The sequence below is a fragment of the Oreochromis aureus genome, linkage group 11 (genome assembly GCF_013358895.1).
Source record: "Oreochromis aureus strain Israel breed Guangdong linkage group 11, ZZ_aureus, whole genome shotgun sequence".
Classification (NCBI taxonomy): domain Eukaryota; kingdom Metazoa; phylum Chordata; class Actinopteri; order Cichliformes; family Cichlidae; genus Oreochromis; species Oreochromis aureus.
In genome coordinates, this window is record NC_052952.1 from 33,730,939 (window position 1) to 33,757,317 (window position 26,379).

General features: G+C 41.2%; 1 protein-coding gene across 1 annotated transcript in view; it reads left to right on the forward strand.

Moving 5' to 3' along the window:
* Nucleotides 1-26,379, forward strand: part of LOC116311336 (raftlin) — a 125,068-nt gene that overhangs the window by 7,324 nt on the left and 91,365 nt on the right. Inside the window, exon 2 of the mRNA XM_031728425.2 lies at nucleotides 10,835-11,018. Within this exon, the coding sequence (XP_031584285.1) occupies nucleotides 10,871-11,018 (148 nt within the window). The 5' untranslated portion in view covers nucleotides 10,835-10,870. The remainder of the gene's footprint in view (nucleotides 1-10,834; nucleotides 11,019-26,379) is intronic.

Consider the following 26,379-nt stretch of genomic DNA (forward strand, 5'->3'; position numbering starts at 1 on the left):
CAATGAGTCACTCACGGGAAATCTCTTCAAACCCCTCCGTGTTTAAGGAAAAAATAGAAAAGGGGGCAACCAGCAAGTTTTCTCTTTTTAACAGGATATTCTTCTCTCGTCCTTCTTGAAATGACAAGCTTTCTTTCACCATGTTTCTTTGGCTACAGCGCAAAAACAACCAAGACAGGTTTTTGTGCAGGTTGACTTGAGATAATGTTTTGCTTTTCACTTGTGAGAAATGTACAAATCCCACTGTGGATAGATTATGCATGACAAATCAAACTCATGACTGTCAAAGACATGCGGGGAGGAGAGGAGGGAAACAGGTGGAAAGAGGAGACTAGGAAACAGGGAATCAGTCCAGGTGATGAGGTGGGCTGAGAGCTTATAGCAGCCAGAACAAGAGAAGAAAGAGAGAATCTGACAATAAAAAAAGCGAGAGGTTGGGACAGATTGGTGCCTATTCTTCTCCTGAGAAGGGAATAGTCATAGAGGGGTTGGTTCCCATGGCAATAGCTCCCTCGATGAATGTGTATGTGGGGATATGTGTGTGTGTGTGGATGGACTGTAACCGGGCCTTGAGACCATAAGGAGAGGTTGGCCAAGGCTGTAGAGAACCACAGAGATGCTATGGGCCTTGAAACGGCTGAGATTCTCGGCTAGACAGCGTTGCTTATTTGACCATTTTCTCTGCCTAAACCCGTTACCCTTTATCTTCCATTTTTTCTTTGTGCCACGCACTTGCCATTATGTATCGTCCTTGGGCATTCAAAGCAAATATAAATTCAATGAGTTGGAAAAAGTAAAATGTCTCTTTTAGTAACCATTGCCATCTTTTTGAGAGTAAGTAAAGGTTTGATTTGGGAACATTTCCAATTTGAAGCTTTTTTGTAGGATTCAGTCTTCTTTGAATGTTACTCATCACTTAAAAATTTACCAGTTTAATTTTTTCAACCAGTTTGTTCTATCTTCTGCAGCTGCTGTAACACACTGCAGCATCTCCTTAGTCCAGTACTGACGATTTCATTCACTGTTTTTTACCAGTTACTAAATGCAGCTGGAAATAAATGTAATGCACCTTTATGATGGTAACTTGTGATTATTCACATCCGTAGTAGTCACCAGTGCTCCCTAAAACTGTTTTTTAATAATGTACAATAATATAACTCACCTTCTCTGCCAAGCTGTGCAGTTTTACCCAGAATAATTTAGAATTTATGGGAAAATAACCCAGAGGTTTCTGGGGATATAACAGAAATTTCCTCTGAATACAATATATATTGTAAATTGCAGGTCCACCATAGGGTGTCAGTTTAATGTTATCTAAACTCATTCAAATGTCACTAAAGCATTTATAACTGAAATGTAGCTACATAATGCAGTAAAAAAAAGGAATTTCCCTCAGATGCTAGTCAAGATGTTACTACTGTTGGTGCTTTAAGAGAAGTACAGTAAAATAATTACTGACCAAAGAATGAACATAATCAGCACTAAAACATACTCATTTATCTCAAAGTCAGATACCCAGTATCATAGTAAACATCAGCGATCAGCAAAAATATCAACTCGTGCATTACGATCCAACTTTTCACTGTTCATTCTTATGCTTGCTATGATCCAGTTCTGCTTTTACTAACATAGGCTGAAAGACACTGAGATGCTTGCTTGCTTGCCGCCCATCCAAAGTGCTTCACTGTCAGTGAGTGTCAAAATGTACACGTGTAGTTCAATCTAGTTGCTAGCTTTAGCACTGCCCTCTCTGGTCAATATAATAAAAACAAGCCAGCATGGCAGAAATGAAACGAGGCTTTAGTATGTGGAGTCAACAAGGAATCTGTGCCACTATGGTGGCTATGTGCGTCTTTTATATACATACTATGGAAAAGGAAACACAGCTTAAAATAAGTGATGCATGCAAGTCCACCTTGTATAGTGCTCTATATACATCTAAGAAGGTATTTTGAAAGCTGAACATTTCAGCAGAGCTGAGTTCTAGCTTTCTGCCTGTCTGTTTCTCTCTTGCTGTGCTTTATGTGGGCTATGGAACATGATAAAAAGACAAAAACGGGAAGCTAAATTTACTGTTACTGTACACTTTTACTGAACACACAATCTGGTTTCTAAGGCACCGAATGACACAAATTTACCATAACCATCTTACCACAGGGGATGTAAATGCTTTTAACCTGATTCTCTGAATAACCTGGTTACTTAGTGCATGTAAACGCACTTACTGTAGGTCGTTCTCTTGAAAGGACCGTGTCATTACAAAAGGTCACAGCATTAACATCCTGCCTGAGTGTCCATTGTCTTTTTTCTTTCTTCTTTTCCATCCTCTCTGTTTTCCCACAGTTGAAGATTCAGGGTGGCAAGGGCAAAAGAGGGAAGAAAGGGAAGAGTAGGGGATTTCCAACTCCAGTGTGCAAACCTTCTCAGGCATTTAGCTCATGCTGTCACCCGAAGCAGCAGAAATGAGACAGAAACTCAAAGGGTTAGTGAAGGACGTTTTTGAGGCCGAGTTATTGGAAAAATCAGTTGCTAATCTGGTGATCTCTCCATGAACAAGGCTTTTTGTAAGATTCTGTTCCCCAAAAAACACTCATGAAAGTCACGTTAAATTTAGGCAAATGGTGCTTTCACAACTAAGTTGTTTAGTTCAATCAATATTACCAGTTTCGCCTAGTTCATTTAGATCGATGCCAGCCAGTAACTGGTGGAGACTAGATCCGGGGCCAGAGAGCGTCAAGCAGGGTTTTGGCCTAGCTTCAAGTAAACTCGTGAGTCACTTAGCGTAAGACTGTTGTATAAAAGTAATGCAGAGAAACTGCAGGATTGTGAGATTTTTCAGCAACAGCATGATGACAAATGTGAAACTGCTGATGGTGAACTGTTACAAAATCATTATTCAAATATGTAGTCTAGCTCGGAAGTATGGTTAATGCGGTAACCATGGCAACACGTACATGTGGCAGCATATGGTAAAGGGGTTTTCCCAAATATACCAAAGACTGGCAGTGACTTAAGTCAGTGTGCTGAGAGTGTATGTCATCAGTTTTTTTAACAGATCACCAACTAAAGGTGAGTGAAATTTAACCGTCCAACAGTTATTATTCTACGGTATTCACTATTTATACATGATGACATAATTATAAATGGGGTCCAGGTGCAGTCTCAGCTAAAAATAAACGAAATGAATCGTCATTTCAAAAGAACAACTTTGGTTTTTTTATAAAGAGAGAAAAAAAGGCGACTCGTGAAAGTCAACCACTTGTGCAAAACCACGCTGAAATTATGACAACAGTTGTTGGTAGTTGAGCAAAAGTCTCTTTGTTTAGCTTAAAGATTTCAGACCCACTGAGCTGTACTCACCTTCTTTTTGCTTCCACCTAACAGAGTCACCACCATTTAAGTGTTTAAGAGTATATCCATCACAATATGTTTTTGAAGTTTTAGGCTCAACAATATGGATATGGGGGGGGGGGGTCTGAGGATAAGAGACAGAGACACATCATATAGCTTATTCATTTCCAGCCTGAAGACAAAGTTGACAGTTGAGCATGTTCAGGTAAAGCGGTAAATCATTTAATTGGAACACATATAAGTGGGCTGTATCAGAGTTGCTGGTGTTAGCATAGTGTATGGGAGAAAGACACGGAGACAGGCTAAAGTACTGATTTCTCTTGTAAAGTTGGGCATTTTATCACAGGAGATTGGAGCCAGCCTTAAGCGGCCATTCAAGTCGCTGCACTTTCACATTGGTTTGTTCCAACACTGTTTTTTGCAAATGCATTTTTCTCAAGATAAGTCATTACAAGGGGTTGATTGTCAAGAAAACATAGACATGAGTCACTCGATGCATTTCAGCCAACAACCAGTGCCGTTTTTCCTCATGTGAGGCCGGTCATGTCCGCTGATTTTCATGGCGGTCTCTCTAACCACTCAGCCTTGTAGAGCTCTTGACAGTACTCTTCACAATACCCATGGATGATACTGGATCAGCAGTACCCATCACCATACACAGTCAAGCGCCCCTTTACTTGTCAGATTGTAAAAGATCAAAAGTCAGAAGAAGCCAAAGAGGCTGAGGGAGACAAAGCGAGAGAGAGAGTGAGAAAAGAAAAGAGGCTTAAAAAGGAGACTACACAGGGAAGAACACACGAACACAGTGTCCTAATTAATGTCTTCTTGCATTAATCCACTCTGAAGCTTCCCATGCTGCTGGGTTTGATCTCAGCAATGTTACTATCAAAGCCTTGTAACACGGTCCTGTAATGTGGGGAAGATCTCAGTCGGACAGCATTAAGTAACTCATTTGGTATTGTGAAGCCTGTAAGCTGAAGACGGGGTTTTGTGCGATCATCGTCCACACTGATGTGCAATTTCCTAATTACGAAACTGGAATGTAAAGCTTCTCAATCCAATATTTTCATTAACAGTAGATTAATATTGTTCATATTCTGAAGGCTGTTGGATGTATTGACAAATTTACAAAGACTTATTGTCTTTGTAAATATCAGCAGGGCTTTCTGGACACCTTTTAGACTATTTCATTGTTTTGGTTTTACAGATTTTCACTTGTTCCATAATGTTCTCAATTACCAACCAAACACAATGTTCTGAGTACCAAATCCAAGACACATACAAGGATAACAATTAGAATTTCATAGAAAGTGAGCCTGTTTTTGTTAATAAAAAATTTGGATCTCCATCTTTTAGCGTGTTATCCATTTTTAGTTGACTCTGCAGCGAGAGTATGCCAACAAAGACTTACCCAGTCTACAGGCTACTCTTCAATGAATGCTTCTTAAATGCAGTTTATAATTTGAAATCCTTCTGCTGAAGTTCTGAATGATCAGGTCCCATCATATCTCAAAAACCTCATAGTATCATATTATACTTAAATGACTTTGCTCTCGGACAGCAACTTTCTTGTGCCTTCAGCTGTCAGGCGCCTCTTCTGTGGGCTCAACTATCAGTTTGGGAGGCAGACATCCTCTCTACATTAGGCCACCATAATCCATTCCTGAATTTTGGTACCTAAGGCTGCTTTTCTACTCTCTCTTCTAATGTGTTTAACTTCTGCCTGTGTTGTATTCTTGCTTTGTGTTTGGCCTGTTTGTTGGTGTTTCTGCCTTCTCTATGCTTCTTATTCCATGCTCTTTAAGCCACCCAAGGTCTTTCTTCCCAGTGCTTTGTCATTTACTTTAGGTTCTCCTTCTAATACTGTGGGGTCCTTGCCCTATGACAGTAAGCAAGTAGAATTGACTTTTGAGAGAGACCAAAACAAAGCTAAAAGAACAGTGAAGTTCATGGCTGTAGACTTTCATTTGGTGGCCAGACGTTTAGCTGTTCAGAATCCTTACTGTTGCAATAAGTAAACAATAATACTACTAATAATAATTTAATAATAATAATAATAATAATAACAATGTGCAATAATCAAATGCTAAATTTACAGTCATAAAAAATGATAATATGTGCCAGGTGATAATATATCTGTGGAGACTTCAAGCCCTAAAGTGTCTGAAAATCAATTTGTTTAGGTCTAATAATGTGCCAAATCCTAAGAGACAACAGGCTATGAACTCAAGGGATCAATGTGAGCACAGAAAGAAAGGCAGACCTTTGGACTGAATCATTGTTGTTGATTGACAGATGGGAAAAAAAACGGCAGGACAAGGCAAGCGTCTCCCCTGATGTTGTCTATCGCATTCAGCACAATACAAAGTGCTATGGGATGTTTTTCTTGTAAGGGCCAAAACTAAGTGCATCACAGCCACAACAAAGCATCTGAATGTCAATCTTGGCTTATGAGAAGGGAATCTTATCGAATAAAACCTCTTATCAAATAAAACCTCAAAATGCCATTAGCAAGAGAAAAAAGATGGAGCAAAATGGCAAAAGGATCGTTGCTAATTCAGCAAAAGGGAAATCAATGGCCCTCTTCCTGTCTTTTTTTTCTTTCCCATAACTACCCCGTATCTGTCAGCCCTGTAAAGCATCCCTAACTCTCTGTTTCACAATCTCCGGAGTGGGGGGGGCAATTTCAGTGCTACAACTGGCCAGAGCTTCAACCTCAGATGAGAGTTTCCTGGCAAGAAAGTGCCTCAAAAAATTATAAACAAGTCACATTTCCTCCATCAGTTCAACTCTAAAAATACTCCCATTTGGCTTCACCTCACATTGCCTCCTCTCTGGGCTCAAGGAGCTATGCAAATACGAGTTCCTCCAGTTTTTTTTTCCTCATCTACTTTGTTTTCCTCTAACACCCCTCCCACAGCCCCCCACAACCCATCCCCTTTCCTCCACATCCCATTGTTCTGACTACTTCTTCTCCATCTCGTGTCGACTACATGACAGAGCCTCGCCTTCCCTCTTGTTGTTCCTTCTCTCTCCAGGGTAGAGGGAGAAATGATAAAAGCTATTTACAAGTAACTGTAGGCAACAGTAGGAATCCAACACTTGGGAAAAAGATCTTTTCTTTTTCTTTTTTTTAAAACTTTGTTTTCTTTGATGGCAGAGTCATTTGTGATGCTGCGCGATGAACTGTAGCAGTGTGTAGTGCAGTCCTGAGTGACAATTTAAGGGGAGACTGAAGCACTTTTAGAGGCTTTGACTGTGCCATCTTCTGCAGATTGTGCTTGGCTTTTGTGTTCTTGAAACGGAAGCAAGACACTAGTGCTGCTTGGCACGTGCTGAGTGGCAAACATATAATGCCTCAGTACATAAGAAACATGCTGCAACTATTTAGAAGGCTTCTGAAGCTTTCACTATACAAAACAAGAGGACATCCCCCCGCAAACATGGATACTGTTTTCTGGGCTAAAGCTGACTGACCAGTTTCTAAAGATTTCACCTTTATGTCTAAATCTGGTTGAAAGTGAAATGTAATATTTTCAGGATATTACAAGAGAGTCAATTCAGTCTAATTTCAACCATTCACTAACATCACCCCCTGTGCATTTTTTCCTCTCGATTACAGGTGTAAAAATGTCTACATTAGTAAAGTTATCACAGCAGTTTGTATAAGTAAAAACCTGTTTATGCTATTTATCTACTTCCATGCACATTTTGTACTCATTATGTGTTGCATGGGGATCTTTTCTCAACCTTTTGTTCTTGCATGTTAGGTTAATTGGTTAGCACATTTCTTCAGAGCTGGACGGTTTGGGGTCTAAATCTGCTGGTCGTCTGACATGTTTGCAATGAGGAAAAAGTATCGAGGAAAAAAAAGTGTCCTTTCACTTTTCAAGCAAACGTAGGCATAAAGGCGTACATTTTTCTAGTCATCTTTTCAATGACTTTAGCAGATGGCTTTCATTTTTTGACTTAATCTCAATATTGTTCAGTGAAGTCATCCTTAGCGTCTTTGCAGTGCATTTTTGCTGGGTGGATAGCTGTGTGCTTGTGTTCTGGTATTAGCTATAAATCCATCTGCTTGCGGTCCATTTCTGAGCGCTATTATGAGGCCTGGAGAAATATGACTGTTATACACGTTGAGATTTATAAAGCCCAACAAAGACGTCCATGTCGGTGCCACTGGAAACACTGGCACGACAGCCGTGATGAATCTCAGTTTTTCTCTCTCCCTGCTTCCATGTTGTATGCTGATCATCCTTTTTCTATTCAGCCGACTTTAATTGCACACTCTCTTTTTTCTCCGGACTCTACTTGCCATGCATTACCCGCTGCCCCCCACCACCCAAACCCCTTTTATGCGAACAATCTCCAACCCGGCCACCCCTGTTTCCTCTTTCTGCCTTGATTGATTCTCACCTTTTCATTCTTGCCGTTCACCTCATTAACAGAGCCCCGTCTGCAGCTGGTTCCTTTTTTGCCTCCCACTCCTTCCTACATCGGAACCCCCCGTGCCCCTCCTCACTTCCTGTCCTGTCGTCTCTGAAGCAACGGTCAACTCCGATTCTACCAAGCCCCTTCGATGTGCTGTAATTAGTACAGAGAATAATGGAGTAATAGAGAGGGATCTTCATTAGGCAAGGTGGAATAAGAGGGCACCACTGCCATCCATCTATCCATCTGTCCATCCATCCATCCGTTCTTGAGTTTAATCAGTGGCACACAATAAAATGTCACCTATTCCCAGATGAAGCCACTGGAGAGAGGCAGTGTTGCTAGCACAAAGCATTTGGGATGCGGTGGCATCTGTAGTAGTGGCCCTTTAAGGCCTCTCACTCCCTGGTTGTTGCTAATTTGGCCTCCCTAGGAATCAGGTTATAACAATATTTATTTATTTATGTTAATGTACAGAGGTTTACCAAACATGTTGTCCTTTATTAGTTTTCCTTCTGAAGAATCTTTGCTTTCCTGCGCGTGTGTATATCCATGTGCATGTCTGGTCCTTGCTTAGGGATGCTCACTGATATCAATAAGTGTGTTATTTAAACACTTTGGTACACTATCAGGTACTACTACTGCAATGGAGGTTTTCCATTGTCTGTTATAACACCAGTTCCTAAACAGTTGAGACCCTGTGTAAAATGTTAATATAAACTGAATGCAGTGATTTGCAAATCTCATAAAACTGTTTGTTATCCATCCATCCATTCGCTTCCGCTTCTCCTTTTCAGGGTCGCGGGGGGCGCTGGAGCCTATCCCAGCTGTCATGGGGCAAGAGGCGGGGTACACCCTGGACAGGTCGCCAGTCTGTCGCAGGGCCAACACACAAGGACAGACAACCATTCACACTCACATTCGCTCGCACATTCACACCTAGTGGCAATTTGGTTTATCCAATTAACCTATCCCCACAAGTTGTATGTCTTTGGACGGTGGGAGGAAGCCGGAGTACCCGGAGAGAACCCACGCAAACACGGGGAGAACATGCAAACTCCACACAGAAAGACCCCGGCCTGATGTTGGAATTGAACTCAGGACCTTCTTGCTGTGCGGCAACAGTGCTAACCACCGTGCCACCGTGCTGCTTTGTTATTTATAAAAAAAATTTTAATGTTGAAACTGAGACATTTGACTATTTCATGAAATAGTAAAGATATATCATATAGAATTGCTATGCACTAGACATTAACTAGATAGATAATTATCATCTAAAATTAGAATAAAGAATCAGTGATGCACAAGAACTACACATTCTAAACACTGACATGGTTAGAAAATCTATTTGTTATTTAAACAGCTTTATTTTAAACCCTGGCTTGTTGAGGACCTGCGAGACTGTACCTGACCGCTTGCTTAGGTTTGCCAAAACTCCACAACGTAATCCACAATATTTACCAATGAGATACACAAACCTCTGCGCAGTAATCACTGCTATTGATCCGTGCATTGTAACAGATCCATTAAAGTGATTTTGCGCTTCTCGGTCATAAATATCTAAACTAATGCTCCTTTCACATGCATAGCTCAAATTATAAGAATAGCTAATATTATAACATGCTTTTGCTGCATTATATCAATGCATGATAAGAAATGCCTCACAAGCTTTCCAGGAGAAAATACACAACTCTGTGCCGCGTGTGCACCGTCTTGTCCTTACAGAAACATAGTATGGAATTCCCATGTGGCAGACATTCACTAGAGATAAATAATTATCGGATAAACTTCTACTAAAGAATGAGTGATGTACAAGAAGTGGAAAATGTGATCACATATGCACTGATATGGTTAGGAAATCTGTTTGCTATTTAGACAGCTTTATTCACTTCTGTAGGTCTGCACCCAGGGCTTGGTCCTCTTTACTGGGAAGAGGTTAGTACTCAGTGAAATCTTTACTTTTTGGTCATTTCCCAGATGTAGTAGTCTTAAAATTCTTGAAGACTTCTTCTTTTGGGTGACCGCCACAGTGGATCATCTGCATTTGTTTGGCATTCGCCATTCAAACGTGTGTGATAATTTAAACATGCAATCATAAAATGAGCGGTAAATCAAATTTGTACTACAAATTTGTCTAATGTGGCAAAAAAGTATCATGATAGTATCAAAACTATCATACGACACTTAACCCTGACCTTCCTGTTTCATTCAGTAAAAAAAGACCAAATTACACATCCTTTATTTATATCTGTTGACATTTTTAAATCTGGAGGGATTTTAAAAAGTTGAGCAAGTTTAACAACTTTTTACTTTAATTGGATCAAAACTGCAAATTAATAAATGAAAATAGCCTAATTTTAATAAGGTGGTCAACAATAAACTAAAACTCTCAATTGAAACTCACAGCAGAAGTGAACACAACGAAATTATTCCCATTTTGGTTATAGTAGTAAGAGCCAACATTGTACTTTTGGCCATTTGCAAAGCTTGGAAAGCCAAGTTTTGGTTTGTAGCTATATATTGTTATTGTATATTATTGTTTTTGACCATTGGTGGACAAAATCCTGTGCACGGGTTTTGGGGTAACCTTTAACAAACTTTTTTTTTTTACAGTTTTTTTACAGGGGGGTTTACAGTTCATGTAATTTGTTATTATAATTTTTCAAATAAGCAATAAGTTGCAGTTTAAAATTCGTCCATAGTCCCCGTTCAATTTGTTTCCATAACACAAAACAAAAAATAAACCTCTCTTGCAACTGTAGCTCAGCTAGCGAGATGGAAAACAGAACACTTACATCTCAGAAGTCTTTGAATTATTATGAATTTGTGAGTGACAGAAACATCACAATGGAATGCTAATTGTTCCCCAGTGATCACAAGAGCCTGTCAGCTGTTAAGAGCTCTTCTTTAAATTTGAATAAGTCTTCGCAGCTAAGCACAGCTCCACAACACTGGTGGTCCAATGAGAATGAATGGCAGGGCAACAGCACCCAAAATGCAATGTCTACTTTTTAGCTCAGCTAAAGAAGCACTTTGCCTATTTTTTTTGTAGGGTCTTTGTAAAGAGTGACCTAAAAACTGTGGAGCCATGGGCTGCGGGTTGCGCAAGATGAAACCAGTATCAGAGGAGAACAGTCCAGGGAAGATTTACTCCACCCTGAAGAGACCACAGGTGGAGACCAAGGTGGGCGTGGCCTACACATACCGCTACCTGGACTTCCTCATCGGCAAAGACGGTAAGAAGGACAAGGCTCTTTTTACCTTCACTCAGTTTTGACGATAGCCTGTGGGAACAACCTTCTTTTATATGTGTTCAGCGAAACCCTCGATCCTTTTAATTTCAGAAACCAGAGCTAGAGTGCAACCCACAATATTTACCACTGAGGTCCACAAATCTCTGTGCAACAATCACTGCTATTGATCAGTGTATTGTAACTGATATGTTAATGTGTTTTTTGTGCTGCTGGGTCATAACAATCTAAGTTAATGCTTCTTTCACATGCACAGCTGAAATTATATGACTAGCTCAAGGCTTTTGCTGCATCATATCTCTGCATGGTAAGGGATCAGCGACCCTCACAAGTTTTCCAAGGGATTACCTGCAACAAAATACACCATTCTGTGCTCTATGTGTGATTTTCTTTACCTCCAGTACAATTAATCTGTCTAGTCCAGAAATCTATCACTCGTGGAATAAAAGCTGTAATTTTCATCAGCATTTTCTTGTAATGACAGAGTGTTAATTAGTGCTTGTTCCCTGTATAGCAACATCCATTATAATTTCTTTTCTGACAATTAGTCAGTCATGCTTTCACGTCATGCTAATGATATAGAACTTTCCAGACCAATCCATGTCAAACTTCCTGCTGGCGGCCATTAATTATGGGAGGCAGGGTCCAAGCTGCTAGCAGGGGACGCAAACAAAGTAAAAGGTGGCCTGCTGCGGTGACGGACTTTTTTGTTCAAGGTCACAAAGCTGTTTCTGTTCAGCTAGTTTTACTGTGATTTTAGAATGATTCAGCTGCCCTGAATGTCTGTGCTCTCCGACCTGCCTGGTGGGCTGGAAAGAAAGTGAACATGCTAACTATGAAGATTACGCCTAAAGTCAAACTGAGACTGCTTGAGCCATGGAAAGAAATATGGAAATGATTCATTTGTTTTTACAGGGTAGAATCCATATACCGATGCCCACATATTCACATAGATTCAGACAGAAACCCCCCGCCTCTCCTTCCTGTCCTAAATGTTAGGTGTTTATAAGACTGATGTTGGTGCTGTTTCCTGAGATGCAGAGACCAAACTTCTTGGTTTGGCTATTACATTGTATGCTTTGTAATGCATGTGAGGAGCACACATCTTCACTTTTGTTATGGCATGAAACGTCTACTAATAAGATGGTTTGTGTGAAAACGGCTTGGATTTAAAGAAAGTGCACAGTATTCTAGCCACAGTATTTTAAATTGAACTAGTTCTAAGCAATGCAATTCACCAGCTGCAGCTGTGGTGAGAGTACTCACACCACACCCATCTTTGAAGATATCTTAACCTGAGTTAAACCAGATAAAGATAAACATTATAGGGAGTCTAAAGTGCAGTGAATGACGGCACAGGGGTCAAACTAAACCGGTCTTTAAAGTGTGTTAACAAAGTCTGTCCACAGGCAGGCAGAAGGGCACATAGAGTCAAAGGAGTTTGCAAAGAAAAGCGTCTGGACTTCTTTAAGTTGCTTGAAGAGAGGTGAAACGTCTTCAAGCAACTTAAAGAAGTCCAGACGCTTTTCTTTGCAAACTCCTTTGACTACGATGACCTGGATGACTGAGAACCTTCACAGACACAAGGGCACATAGACACAATGCCACTACACTCCAAACTGCCTCTGTGGTAGTTCCCACTACAGCAGGTGTCTCCTGGGCTGCATTTTGCTGGCATGAATCACACAGACTCACGAGATAAAGAAAATATGTGCTTAGTTACCGTGGCTGCTAAAAAACACATTTTTACACACTTTCTTCTTCTGTTTGAGTACTTGGTGCAAACATGTGTCCACACAAACACACACACATATATGTATATATAAATACATACATTTATATATATGTTATGGTCATCTGAGGAGACAGCATTAGTAGTCTGCACGCACACGGACAAGATTTTTGTCCAAATTAAGTGTGCAGTACTAATCAAAGCATGCTAACATAACCATTATTCTTCATGCTGTTGTTACAGGAAAGTAATTTTGCTAATGCCCCCCAAAAGCAGAGCTCCCTCCTCTTTTTCAACTGCAAGGCGTACTTTTCATTTTTCAAAGACTCAGCTTTGCTTCCAGTTCACTCCCATGACATTTTGCAGCTTGCCCGCAGAATCAAAACAAAGAAACCGCACTGAAGCATACACACACCTAGGGCCGTTTAGAAGACTAATCCCACATTATTATTAGGCTATTAGTCATAACCTGGATGATACTTTTAAAAACAGATGAAACATAGGCAAATGGGTATTGTGCTTTCAGTGATTAGAATCCAACTGTCAGACTCTGTGTAAACACACTGAGCTCACTGGTTCCTGTGTTACTGGAAAAGACATTCATTTACAAAGTGTAAACTTATTTGCCGACCTGTAGCTACTGAATAGACAGACGCTGACTCCAGCGTTCAGGTGAAGGTTAATTTAACATTATATCTAGAATTAGGATTAGAATAAGGTCACACGCATAATGGAGGTCATAAAGGTTAAGGTGAGCTAATGGGGAATGAATGTGCGCAGGGACAAGGCTGTGTGTTTGTGTGTATGTGTTTGTACTAGGCCAGTGGAGAGTCAGGGTGCTATATATAGCTATCACTCTGTTATTTCTGCCCCTGACAGTTATAGCTAAAATGATTGCAGGAGGTGAGTTTTGGTAGGGGGGGGGCTGTTGCAGTGGCGGCGGGGGGATGGTACGGGAAGCAGGGAGATGTAGTGTGCAACGTGTTCGTCCTGGCAGTTGATTAGTCTCCATTAGTTTGTCAGGCAGACTGGACTGGATGGATGAAGGAACCGGGGAATGTGGGCGTCCGGGGGGCAGGGAGGCTTTCTATCCTCCGTCATATGGGACCTGACATGAGGGTGGGGCTTGAAGGGGTAGCGGGAGGTGGATGGGTGCCTCCCTTTTGTTGAACTGCGTGCGTTTGTCATTGGTTCATGGCCACATTATTATCTTCAAGTATGCTCTTTAATGATGGGGGTTGGTACTTACTGTAATCAGTTTTGTCTTGCCTTATCGCTCTGTCACTGTCAGTGTGCCTCTGTCTATGTTTCTGCCTTTGTTCATCTCTTAAAATATGTGTGTGTGTGTCTGCCTAGTTGAGCTAGGAACACATTGCATTTGAGAAACAATCCTGGGAGCATGGTCGAGTGTCTGAATCACTTCATGCATCAGCAGATTTTCAGGCTGAAGGGTTAGTGTGTTACTCATGGCTGTAATTACCTTGTAGCATGTATGTAAGTGTAGGCAATGATTCATGTGTCTGGCCTCTTCTCCAGGAAACCTATAAAATATTTAAAGCAGAGTCAAAGATTATGAATATGAAAATAGTCTCTGGTAGAGCTGTGGGGCAGGGACATAAATATAGATACTTACATTGTCAGCTCCAACAGAACATTTGTTACGCTACATCTTTAGGTAATTGCACATACTTTTCTTAATTAATGAATTATGACTCTTAAAATCAACTGTCTTTACTGCTCTTAAAAGGTACCCTGTGGAGTTTTCTGATGTGGGTTTCATTCCAACCCAGTATTGTACCAAAGCATGTATCGGCCCCGCCGGTCCTGCAGGGCATACTCTAGTCTTTTTCACATGTGAATGTCTGGTGAGTCAGGTCCAAACTACGGCTAAAGAGCAGATAGTATGAAAGGAAAAAGTCTGTTTGTTTTGGGCAACGGCTAGAGCGTGCAGGGGTGGGACACATTGGGCCCGCTATGAATTCTCCAGACAATTACCTTGTCTGCATTTTGCACATACTTTCACTTTTTACACAATTACTGGTGAATTACTGTTTTACTAACCATCACTGTAACTCCTTACCCTGACCACAATTCTTGGAATGTGTAATGTATTGATTTGTGAAGCCAGCAACAAATTAAAAAGAAAAAACAATCCATCATCTCAGACTATTTGGAGATCAAACTGTGAACTCTCCAATTAGTGGACAACCCGACCTTCCACCTGAGCCACAGACACACAGACAACAATCTTGTGTTGCAAATGTATCTCTGGTGCGGTAAAAGCACTGATTATATTTTTTTCATGAAACACTTTTAAACATTTGTTTAAATCTACGATCGCCGGCTTGTGGGTTTCTCTTCCATGGTTTTGTTGTCTTGTTCCGGCGTTCGGTAGCATGTGACTGCCACTTGTTAATCAGCAGAAGAGTGAGACCATTACAATCAATGTGCACCGCATCTGCTGGATACTCACGCACAAACAAAAGAGATAAACATTGACTTCAGTGTTACAAGTGGCCAAAACACTTGAACTCATAAGCGATTAAAGCCACCACAGCGCTGCACTGCTCTGTCAAAATAGAACAAAAAACCCACCAACGTGTTTAACCAGGAGTCATTTATTATTTCCTGTCTGACCTCAGTTCACCTTCTTTGTCGCAGTACCTTACTGTGATAGTTTTTAAAGCAGCAAAATCAAGAATCTCGAGACGTGCGTCCCATTTTTACCTCCCTTTCAGCTCAGTGTTACTGTAACTTTTAAGTGGCACCCTATAATGATCCCCCTGTGAGCGTTGCTCTTGTTATCTTTTGATGTCGGAAGCCGAAACTTTAAACTCAGAGTCAAATTCAGATCGTGCTGGCCTGTGCTTATCTGCTTTATCTCCAGCTGTGGTGTTCTTTTCGTGTCACAGTTTACATAAAAGCTGATTTATATGTAGTGCGATTTCATTAAATATGGCCTATCATTATGTTTCACAGCTCTAGAATTTTATCCTACTAGAGTAGCTTTGCATTAACAACATGCACCTTGTTTACCTTATACTGGGCCCTTGTGCTGCCACTAGAACTAAAACAGCTGTCTGAAACAAGTTGTTTTACTTTTGTTTCCTCCTCATATGGGCCACGTTTCTTCTGATTGGTTGCCCCTCATAAACAACATGCTTGAATAGTAGGTAGTTGGTGGTTCAGTGCCCACAGGCTGTATACATACAGAGACAAGGGGAAAAAACCTGTGCATCCACCGTGGTAACAGTGTACTTATAACTGCAGCACAAGTCTCAGACTGCTCTTAAAAGCTGTTTCAGACGTTGTTTTCTACTCTTGGCGCTCAGTGACATCATTGAGAGTAGATGTCTTTAATATGGTCATCCTACAGTTCTGGCTGTTAGCGTGTAAGCATCACCCACATGTTATAATATTTTGCTTGTGAGGGGAGAGCACTACAAAACACTGTGAAAGCCAAGTGGTGATTCAGAAACCATTCTCACTGTCTGTGTGAACAAATTTGACATAAGACAAAACCTTTCTTGTGGAATAAATGTGGCAAAGACATCGGCCTCTGTGTCGGTTTTACTCTTCTTGAGTAAGACAGTATGCCCTCATGTGTTCGCATTACTATGACTACTGCAATGTGAATAATGTTTATAGTAATTGCTTGCCACGGTGTTAGATCATAGTTTTCTGCAACTCCTGCCCCAATGGCCCCTCAGGCTACTAACCGGCTACCAAATGTATGAAAATAACACCTTCTCCTGCAGAAAAACGGTGATGAAAGAAAGACTAAATCAGTGGAAAGCTCTACGTAATAAAAGCTCAGCACTAAGCATGAGCGTGATGAGTTGCTGCTGCTGCCTCATGCTTCTTTATCATTTTAAAGCATGCATTCAGCTTCACGGTCACTCTGCTGCTAGCATTCAATCGCCTCTGAAAGACCTGGAAAAAAACAAAAACAGAGAGTCTGTTTGATATTGAGATCATGACCCCACGGGGAACTGAGAGAAAGCTCGTGTTAGATGGCGTGGAAAGAAGCCATTTGACTGTGAATACAAGCGAACACACTCAGGGATGCGTGGCACGAATCTTATTTCCCAAAATGTGATTTTTGAAATGTTAAAAACATCAGGAGGAATGAAAGATTGAAAACATGCTCAATATGTTGCTGCTTTGTGGCATGTGGTCGGGAAATACCGGAGAAATAAAGATGTCGTCCTTGAAATCAAAACTGGTGAACAGGCATAAGACCATATACACACACACACACACACACACACACACACACACACACACACACACACACACACACACACACACACACACACACACACAAAGAACTAGACACACCGTTTGATATCATCTCGGGAATGAGACACATCATTTATATGCAAAACCCCTGGAGCCCTGAGTCCCCTTGTTAATATGAGCTGTAGCTGTGGCAGCAGGTGAGTGACACACAGGAGTAGCTCCCTCCCGTCACTCCACTCAGATATAAGACAGAGCTGTGGGAGAGGTCAGCAGGAACGCTGCATGCCGGAGTGGCTTTCCGAGGGGAGATTAGTCCTTGGGATGGCGGGGGAGCCTGGATTTATCCCCTGCCTCCCCAGCTTGAGAGGTGGAATTGAATCGCAGCTATTGGAGGGGAGAATGACATTGAAGACTGAATTCACGGTCATCTGGTTTTTACATTATATTTCCATTATATTCCCAGTGCTCAGAGTGTGGCTGTACAGCTGAAATCCAAACATGATTGTAAATTAGATGCAGCCCAAAGTGAATTGAATCGGAAATGTATTTCTGATGGTCTGAGAAATCAAAAGGGGCAAGTGGTGATTATGTTAGGAAAATAGTGAATTTATAATCTGGACCTCCTTAAGAACAGTCCTGCTATCTCACACTGAGAGCTCCTGATGAAGGTATTCAGCGTGATTAGCGGAAAATCGTGGAATCTTCCATGAACCGCTAGCCAAACCAACAGTGCAAATTCAGGCTTGAATCACAGCGTCTTCTCTCTTCCTCCATCCATAGTAAGTGGCACACTTAGTGGATGCTGCTTGTATTGTTTCGAGCCACTCAGGCAGCAAAATGCCAAGCCATCGTTTGCAGAGACAAAGATGTCAGAGCAGCATTTTAGGCGCGTGTGACAGAGCCGGAGCTCAGCAGGTTCCATTCGTTAAGCTTCAAACAGCTGCAACTGCTGACAAAGTTTTCAGCAACAGGAAACGCAGATTTCTGCCTGGTTCCTTCCTCTTTCTTCCCCCAGCCCTCGCCCTCCCTCCCTGCTCAGCAGTATGTTTAAGATTAGCTTTTCTGGTAATGCTGCATACTCTGTGCAGGCTGCTACGTGTGTTTGAAGGCTTTGTTGTAGTTAACCCAGATCAGCTTCAGGTACATGATGTGTGTGTCTTTTATTTCTCTCCCTCTACAAACACACACACACACATACACACATTTTATATATATTTATATATATAACATCCCTCTCCAAAATATGCTGCACCTGTTTTGAATTGGATTTTTCGAGCCTGCTCACTGAGTGTGTTACAGGTTTCTCAGATGGCAGTTCTTATTGTGGGAGATGGGAGGGTAGGGAATAAAATGGGAGGTCAGAGGGCCAGAGACTAACAGAAAAAACTAAATGGAAGCAGGTGTACCATGGCAAGTGAGATTTAGAGAGGCATTTTAAAGTTTAGAAAAGCTGCAGAGGCGTCTGGATTTTTTTATTTTTTTTTAATCTAAAAATCCCTGAAGATTTATGAGATTCCAGTCATAACTGCGCTTTCTAAAAGGCCTTGTTATCAAGACTTGTCCCAGTGCTATGGCAAAATAACATATCCTGGGGCTCTTTGGGTTTTATTTTTGAGATATTAATTCTGCATGTGGGTGGGGAACCTGTGTGCGTCATTAGATGAGCAAGTGACTGTGAGCGTCTTGAAAAGAGAGGAAATGAGGGGAAGAGATAGAATCTGAGATAGGGGCTGTGGGTGGCGTTTGAGGCTCCTACATGTATGTTTGTGTACATATACACATGTTTTTGGGTGACATCTGTTCAGAGCCTCTGTGTCTTGGTCCAGGTCGGGTTGTCTCGCGTTTAGCTGTGTTTGCACACGACACTGTGTTGTCGAGCCTTCCTGTTTATTGCTTCTTCTAACGCGGCCTCTGCTGTTTTTCTGCCTGCCTGACAGACAATACGCCCGAGCGCCCCCTCAAAGCTTTATTGGCTCTTATTGCCCTCTCTCTCAGATCCAATATGCCAGTATTGATTGTGTTGAAATGCAATCAGGGTCTCCACAGCAGAGGAGCAAACAATCTAAATTTAACAAAACACCTCCGCTGGTCTCTGGCCTGGCCCTGGTAGCACCTCCCAAAGAGGAACAAATGTATTTATGTGTGTGAAAAAAAACAAAAAGAGGTTCTTTCATGCAGCCACAGCTATTGTTAGACAGTGAGGAGCCTTTGAAGCCACACAAGCAGAATGTGCAGGAAGTGACCTTAGCCTTGACCTCACTTCCTGCCTACTGGCAACAACAGAGCGTTGCCCAGGCCAAACATGTTGTTATTCTCTCAGATCTCAGATGATAGGTATTGTATAGATGCTTAGACAAATTAGACAAGTTATCATTGTGAAAACGTAAAGATATTGGCACTAATGATCTGAAATAAAAAAGGTTGGTTTTATCTTAAGGAATGCTTATGCATTTCTCCAGTGGCTGCGAGATGATTTAATGAGCTCAAGAGGTCGGACAATTTTCTCAGCTCATGAAGGAGTCACGTGATCTCTGAGTCAAAGTGAAAACAAACAATCATCAAAATCTGAGTGATGATTTTTCTTCCAGCAGCGAGTATTTGCTCAGTGACATTACAAAGCACGATCTCACCATTCCAGTCTTTTTCTTAGGAAAGTGAAAATGCTGCAAACACTGTGAATCACTATGATTTTCCAGCTTTATAATGAAAATCTCAGCTTTCTTCCAGCTGACACAGAAACAGTTTCAAACTTGCTCTTTCTGTACAACTCTGTGTCCTTCACAACAGCTTGGAACGGCTTCAGTTTTAAATAAAGTGTTGAACATTTGTTGTTTTCTGTTTAATGCCATGAATTTATTTTGGAAAACAAGCAGCTAACCGAAATTCAGATTTTGAAACAAAAATTACTTATGACATTGACGGCAGCCAGCCTGCTTTTCACTGCCATCAATCACTGTATTAGAAAAGGTGTCATTTTCTGGTAGCACTTATCTGAAAATGAAATGAAAGTCTTCAGTTTTGTGATAATAGACACTGGCAGGAAAACAAAGGTTGTTTTTTTCCCTCTTAGATGAGGTGTAGTGCATGTGCTGGAGCTTTTCCATCAAAACTGGAGATAGCAACACAACACAGCGTATGTCTGGTGCTGGCTTTGGCATCAAGATAAAATTACAATTAAGAAGCACCTTCACTTCTTGATGTCTTCAAGAGTACGGAGACTCAAAACAGCCAAATAAATGTAAATAAACAAATGACTCTAAACAGTATATGTCATTAAAAACAGAAAACAAGAAATAAAGAGGCAAATTATACGACTAAAAAAGAGTAATACAAAGAAAAGAAACCATAAATAAGTATTTATTTATATATTTTGGCATTTATTGGCACAGTAGTTTATGTAGTGATGAATATATTTATTTCTAAACGTATTTTTCATTTTGGTAGTTGTGGCCCTCCATAGAAACAGACATTCATTAATATATTTAACGAATGTCTGCTGGACGTAGCACAATACTCGTCCCCTCTATCCAACTTCTGGGCTTGGTTTGTGCGAGTGCTGAATCACCCGCATGGATGAAAGACAATGATTTAGACATATCCCAACAGTTCCCACTATAAATGGTTGTGGAAGTCTTTCTCCTTCTGCCAGATGTTTTCCCACTCCCATTAACCAACTTCAGCTAAAACTTCCATATCTTCTGAAGTCGTCTTGACCCTTCCCAGCGGACGTGTTAGGATTTGGAAAGCAAACGTTTTTCAAAAGCTTGTTTGAAGTTTTTACTCGTTAGAAAGAATTGGCAGAAGCAGTGCATGTTTCTGTAGCACCGCCCCTCTGCGAGACAGTTTACTCTGAAATCAGTTCTCCAGTAAGGCCTTCAGTACTCATGACATCAATAAGTGAAAAAAGCAGCTGCTTTATTTAAGTGCATTTGACAAATGGGGCGAGAACTTCACGGAAAATGTTTGCGGAGCAAAGCTGAATTGAATCTTTGCAAAGCTGATGAGAGACGGTGCCGTGAGTTACCTATCTGCGGGTACAGTGCGCTCGCAGGCCTTTAATGTGATTTCACTCTTGCCGGCACGGAGTAACAATTCGCCCGAAGCCACCGTCAAATGGGAATTGAGATGCTTCAGACCTGCTTATGTTTTCAACCCATCACATCAATGGGTGGCATTCGAAAACAGGGTGCTGATTGGGGTCGACTTGTGTGCACGTTACGGTTTGATTGCGCTCACACCCACGTGGGATGCAGGGAGCGATTTGTCGGTGTGATGAATTTGCAGTCATGGGAGAGGGACGAGGGGAAAGCAATCAGAGTTCATCATCCCCAGCTGCAACATGGATGTATAATTCTCTGTTCTTCTGTGTCTGAGGGCAAAAGCACACTGATTAGGTAGAGTTTACTGTATGATGATATGTGTAAACATGCTGTGCAGACGCTATCACTGGCAGGGGAATGATGGTTGCGCTCGTCACCTTTGTGCAGTTTTACCTGCGGCAGGTTTACAGCTGAATGTCAGTTGAACGTTTTACGATAATATTCTGTATTTTTTAAAATTAAACCTCGGTTTTAAAACCATTTTGTCCAGGTTTTATGTCCACATGCACCACAGCTGTGAAAATATGTCTCATTATGTTCCTATGAAGCCAGATAATTTATAAACAAAACTAGAAAAATCAAATAAAGGACTAAGTATGTTGAGTGCAGGTGCTATGTTTGCTTCTTTTGACTCCTAAAAACAGAGCACGACGACTCCATCTTTCTGGACTATGAAAGTGTAAGGCTGTCATTTGAACGCACTGGCTTTTTGCATCCCTTTTTCAGCCCATTGTTAGAAACACAGACAAAAGACACAGACAGGTGTCAGAGTCACAGTAGGTGGTTAATTATGAAATAGATATCACACATGTATGCTCGCTCCATCATAATTATGTACGTGTCTCATATTTCGCATGGATGTCTGGCTGCTCTGGTCCACCATTGTTTGCAGGGATTCAAATGACAGTGGTGGGATGTAGGTTCATATGAGGAGAGGCCACCTGTTGTACGGCAGGGTCCCCATCTGGAGGGAGATTAAGGTGCGGTTGCGGGGGTTGTCTATAATTTGACTTAATTATTTCTGTAGAGACTGGGTGATGGATTAGCACTGTGTTCCTATTAGCATACGCCTGGTCCCTGGTTCCCAATGGCCCTCCAGTGCAGCCCAGTGAAAATCTCAATTGTCTAAAACCATCCATCCATATACCTCCACCTCAAAGTCTGAATGAGGATTAAATGATATATTGTCTAGTTGTTATATAAGGCTGAAATTACCTTTCTTTGGCCTGTAGTGAAGCTTTGATTTGAACTGAAATGTCTCAAGAACTCTTGAATAAATTATTAAACTTGGTACAGACATTCATGGCCGCCACAAGATGAATTACAACAACTTCGGCCATATTAAAATCCTCAAAGCTCACAGATACATTCGGTGTTGTTGAGCTGCATTTAGCTGCAGTCCTAGCTGCTACGCATATAGTGATTTAGCTAAAATGTGTGCCACATGCATGAATGAATACTACAATAATGTAATTTGTGAGACAGTTAAATCATAAGCTCTTTTGACACAGCTGCACTAACATGCATGTGCAGGATGAAGTGCCTTCCAGGTTGCCTTGAATAGAAGCTTCTCCATAAACGTCCAACAGATTTGAAATGTCTTTGTTTCTCCTTGCCTCGTGTTGTTCTCCTCCAAGTTTATTTTGCCAGGCTGTGAGGTGCCAGCACTGAATGATGATAGTAGAAGCAAAGCATGATTCAGATAAGATAGATGGCTGTGGCTCAGGTGGTAGAGCAGAGGGGTGTACTAAGAAGAAGTTTGCTCTGCAACCTCAGATACTGGCTATAAAGTTTCTTTGTAAAACGTTCTTCTTCAGTTCAGTGCACGCTCACATAAAACAGGAATCTGATGCGCCTCTTCTGTCGCACAAAATTGATCAATCAAGTGCTGCAAAACGCACTCTAATAAGTCATGGAGGGTTATGAGGAAAATGAAAAAAAAATTATGTTAAACTGTAATACATGCAAGAGTGGATCGCAGCAGAAAACCATTCTTAATTCATAAATTGATGTATGTATTGTACGTCTCAATAGAGTCTCGGTGCTGCAGTTCTTTCCTGACGTTACTTGTAAAACTAAAAGTCTAAACAAAACTGGGTTATGTGTTGAGGGACAGCATACCTCACTAACCCATTGCTTTTATTTCGTAGTCTACCCCTCAGGTTGGGTATAAATGTTTCGGCTTTGAAGTTCCATCCCAGCTCCGCCACATGCCGGTGTATGTAGTGTTCAGTGAACCTCAAGTTGTTACTGTGCACAGATGTTGGCGTGCGATTGTGTATTTGTGTAACGTCTTCTCCACTCAGAGCATCAGATAATGCTGTTCTGTCAGATCCTGTTGGTGTTGCAGAGATGTGGACAAGGGGTCTTTGTCAGTGGTGTCTTGATAATATGGGTGCTGACAGACAATGTTGCTCTTTTAAAGAGCGGCAACGTTTGCATTTGGAGTACGGAGGTCACAAGTTTGTCAGTCAGCAGACTGCGGTTCGTGCCCCGTTTGGGAGCTTGGTGTTTTATGTTTTCTACTTTCAGCCGCTGGTTAGGCTCAAACACTGATAAGGAGAAGTAGAAAAAGTTAAGAATGTGGGTTAAACGGCGCCTCTCACATTAGAGCTATACACTTAAAATTGATGCTTTACTGTGCCTTTAAATTTGATACAAAAGACATCATCACAGTCATCCATACATGACAAAAGGGGAGTGAGACATCGGTCTCACTATGGCCAGTGGGCATCACTTTATCTCTCTAAGACTTTAGTGGCTTTGACAGAATTTGTATTTGATGCTGTGAGGATTTGAACGGACTGCTGTGTGAATGCTTTGTAGAATAGCAAAGGTGCAAAGGTGCTGTTTCAGTGCAGACAGTTAACCATTTGTCTTATCATATATTAGTATAGAATAAGTGTTTAGCATGTTTCATTTTTATCATATGAAAATAAATTCATCTCATTAAATGCCTGCAAACTATGGTGTTCCTGTCAGCCTCAACTGTGCTTTTGCTAATTAGCAAGTGCCAGCTTTTTAATATTCAAATCTACAGTAAGATGGTTTGCATGGCAGGATAATACCTAGTAAATAGGTAACTTAGCACAGTCACTGTTACTATGTTAGCTGTGTGAATGTTAGCATTTAGCTCAATAGACAATGATAGTTTTCTAAGTACAGCACCTCACTGAGCCGCTGAAGATGCATCAAGTAGTATCTCATTAGTTGCTAAAGGTTGGATATTGATCACTGATGGCATTCAAGCTTAATAGATGGATATTTTCTCCCTGCCAGTAAATTAAATTTACTGAATTTTTAGTGTCAGTATAAGCAAATCATGTAACATTTGAAAAATAAGTAACTGTTGTGACAAAGAGAAAAGAAAATTAAGCAAAGTCCACCTTGGCAGTCAAACAGCAATTTGGCTTGCTTGGTCCTGCAGGTTTATCGTGCCAACTTTACAACTCAATTTACTTTGAGAGGGTTACCTGACCTGCATCTTTCTATAATGTAAATCACTTGGCTTTTAACCAGAACCACTTCATCTTTGTATTTGGGTTGGATTATTATACATTAATGTACAGTCTGAAGGCAGATTAAGAATAACAGGAAGAAGACGGGCGTCTCAGGTCGAAAGTCGGTTGAGTGTTTAGAGACTCGGGCAGAAAAAAGCTTGGATGCAACTTTAAACTGCTCTGTTCTGCAATAAGCAGGTCACCAGAGCCCTTGTACAGTTTCACAATCAAGAGCAATATGCAAGCCTGAAACCATTTCACACTTTGTTGTTATTTTTAGACTGACTCCGCGACTTGTAAGTGTGGAACAGACTAACAGTTGGTGGAGCCTGTTTTTATGTTCCACTGAATGTTATGCCACCTTTTATCTGGTTTTCAGTGGTACTTTTTGTCCATTTCAGGTGTATTTACACTGACCGGTGTTTCCACTCTCCCCCCCTCCACTCCAACAGGAAATGATTTCAGTTATAGTTACTAACAGAAGCGTAGCTGAGATGTCAGAGGTGAGAGGAAAATGTGACAAGTGCGTTTCTACAGGTGCAAATTCCCAGATGTTTCCCCGAATCAAGATCACAGCACATCCAGCATCAAATTGTGATGTCCCTAAAGCTACCTTTGACACTCCTACTCACACCTGCAGTGCTTGTCACAGCTCTACACTGACACTGAACCTCTCCCAGCCAGGTAGTTTGGACAGGCTTTCTGCTAGCAGAGTATCTGAAGTGACATGTCGGGTTCTTCTCCCGTCAGGGCCTCGGTAGTAATTGAGGAGGCAAAAACAGCTCTCGCTGCAGACATTTCAATGGCTGAGCTGGAGGAATGTCAAGGGCTTGGGGCTTGCTGTAAGAGTGTTTTTAAGTGTGTGTGTGTGTGTGTGTGTGTGTGTGTACCAAGTGTACATTGCTTCATTTTTTCCCCAGTGCCCATCTTTACTCCTGTGTTACGGTGTTACATCAGCAACGTTACTACTATTTATCAGCTGTAGTTAGTTCATAGATAAGATTTAAGACCTGTTCTCCACATATAAATTATGGTATGTGACAGCTTAAATTGTGTAAACAAAATATGAAATAGTAAAAAGTTAACACATGAAAAGCTGCTATAAGATATATTATCATAAGAACAGTGTATTTTGGACACAGAGGCACTTCAGAGTACTTTAAATAATACACTAACAGAAGCAGCAATAAAGTGAAAAGATTAACCAATCAAAATCTTTCAGAAGTCCAGAAAGGGCGACATAAACTTAAAAGAAGAAGAAGCCAAAATGGGTAGTAAAGGTCAAATTTCAACCTGGAATTAAACGATGGCCATGATGGGAATGTGGCAAATGTCCTCTGGAAGTTTGTTCCACCTCTAAATGCCACTTCTCCATGTTTATCTTGCACTCAGGGAGTAGTTCACAGCCCCTCTACCTGTTGACCCGAGAGGCTGAGAGGATTATCTGACAGTTGCCACTGACAGACTTTTAGACAAGCAGCAGCAAAGACAAGGGGCGGTGTGTGTGCATAATGACTACTTATGCATTTTATATGGAACGGTAAATGGACTGCATTTCCATATAGGGCTTTTATTCAAAGCTCTTTACAATTTGCCTCTCATTCAAGAAATTACCACAGGGGGACAGCAAGGGTCACGTCAGCCGCCAGTATATGAAAAGAAATGGTAAATTGTCCGGTTGCACATCCCTGGAGTATATTTAAGGACCAAAGATTAAATGTCCCTAAGAGCTAAAAGACTAGAATTACTGCACTGTGGTTGCACGCATCTGC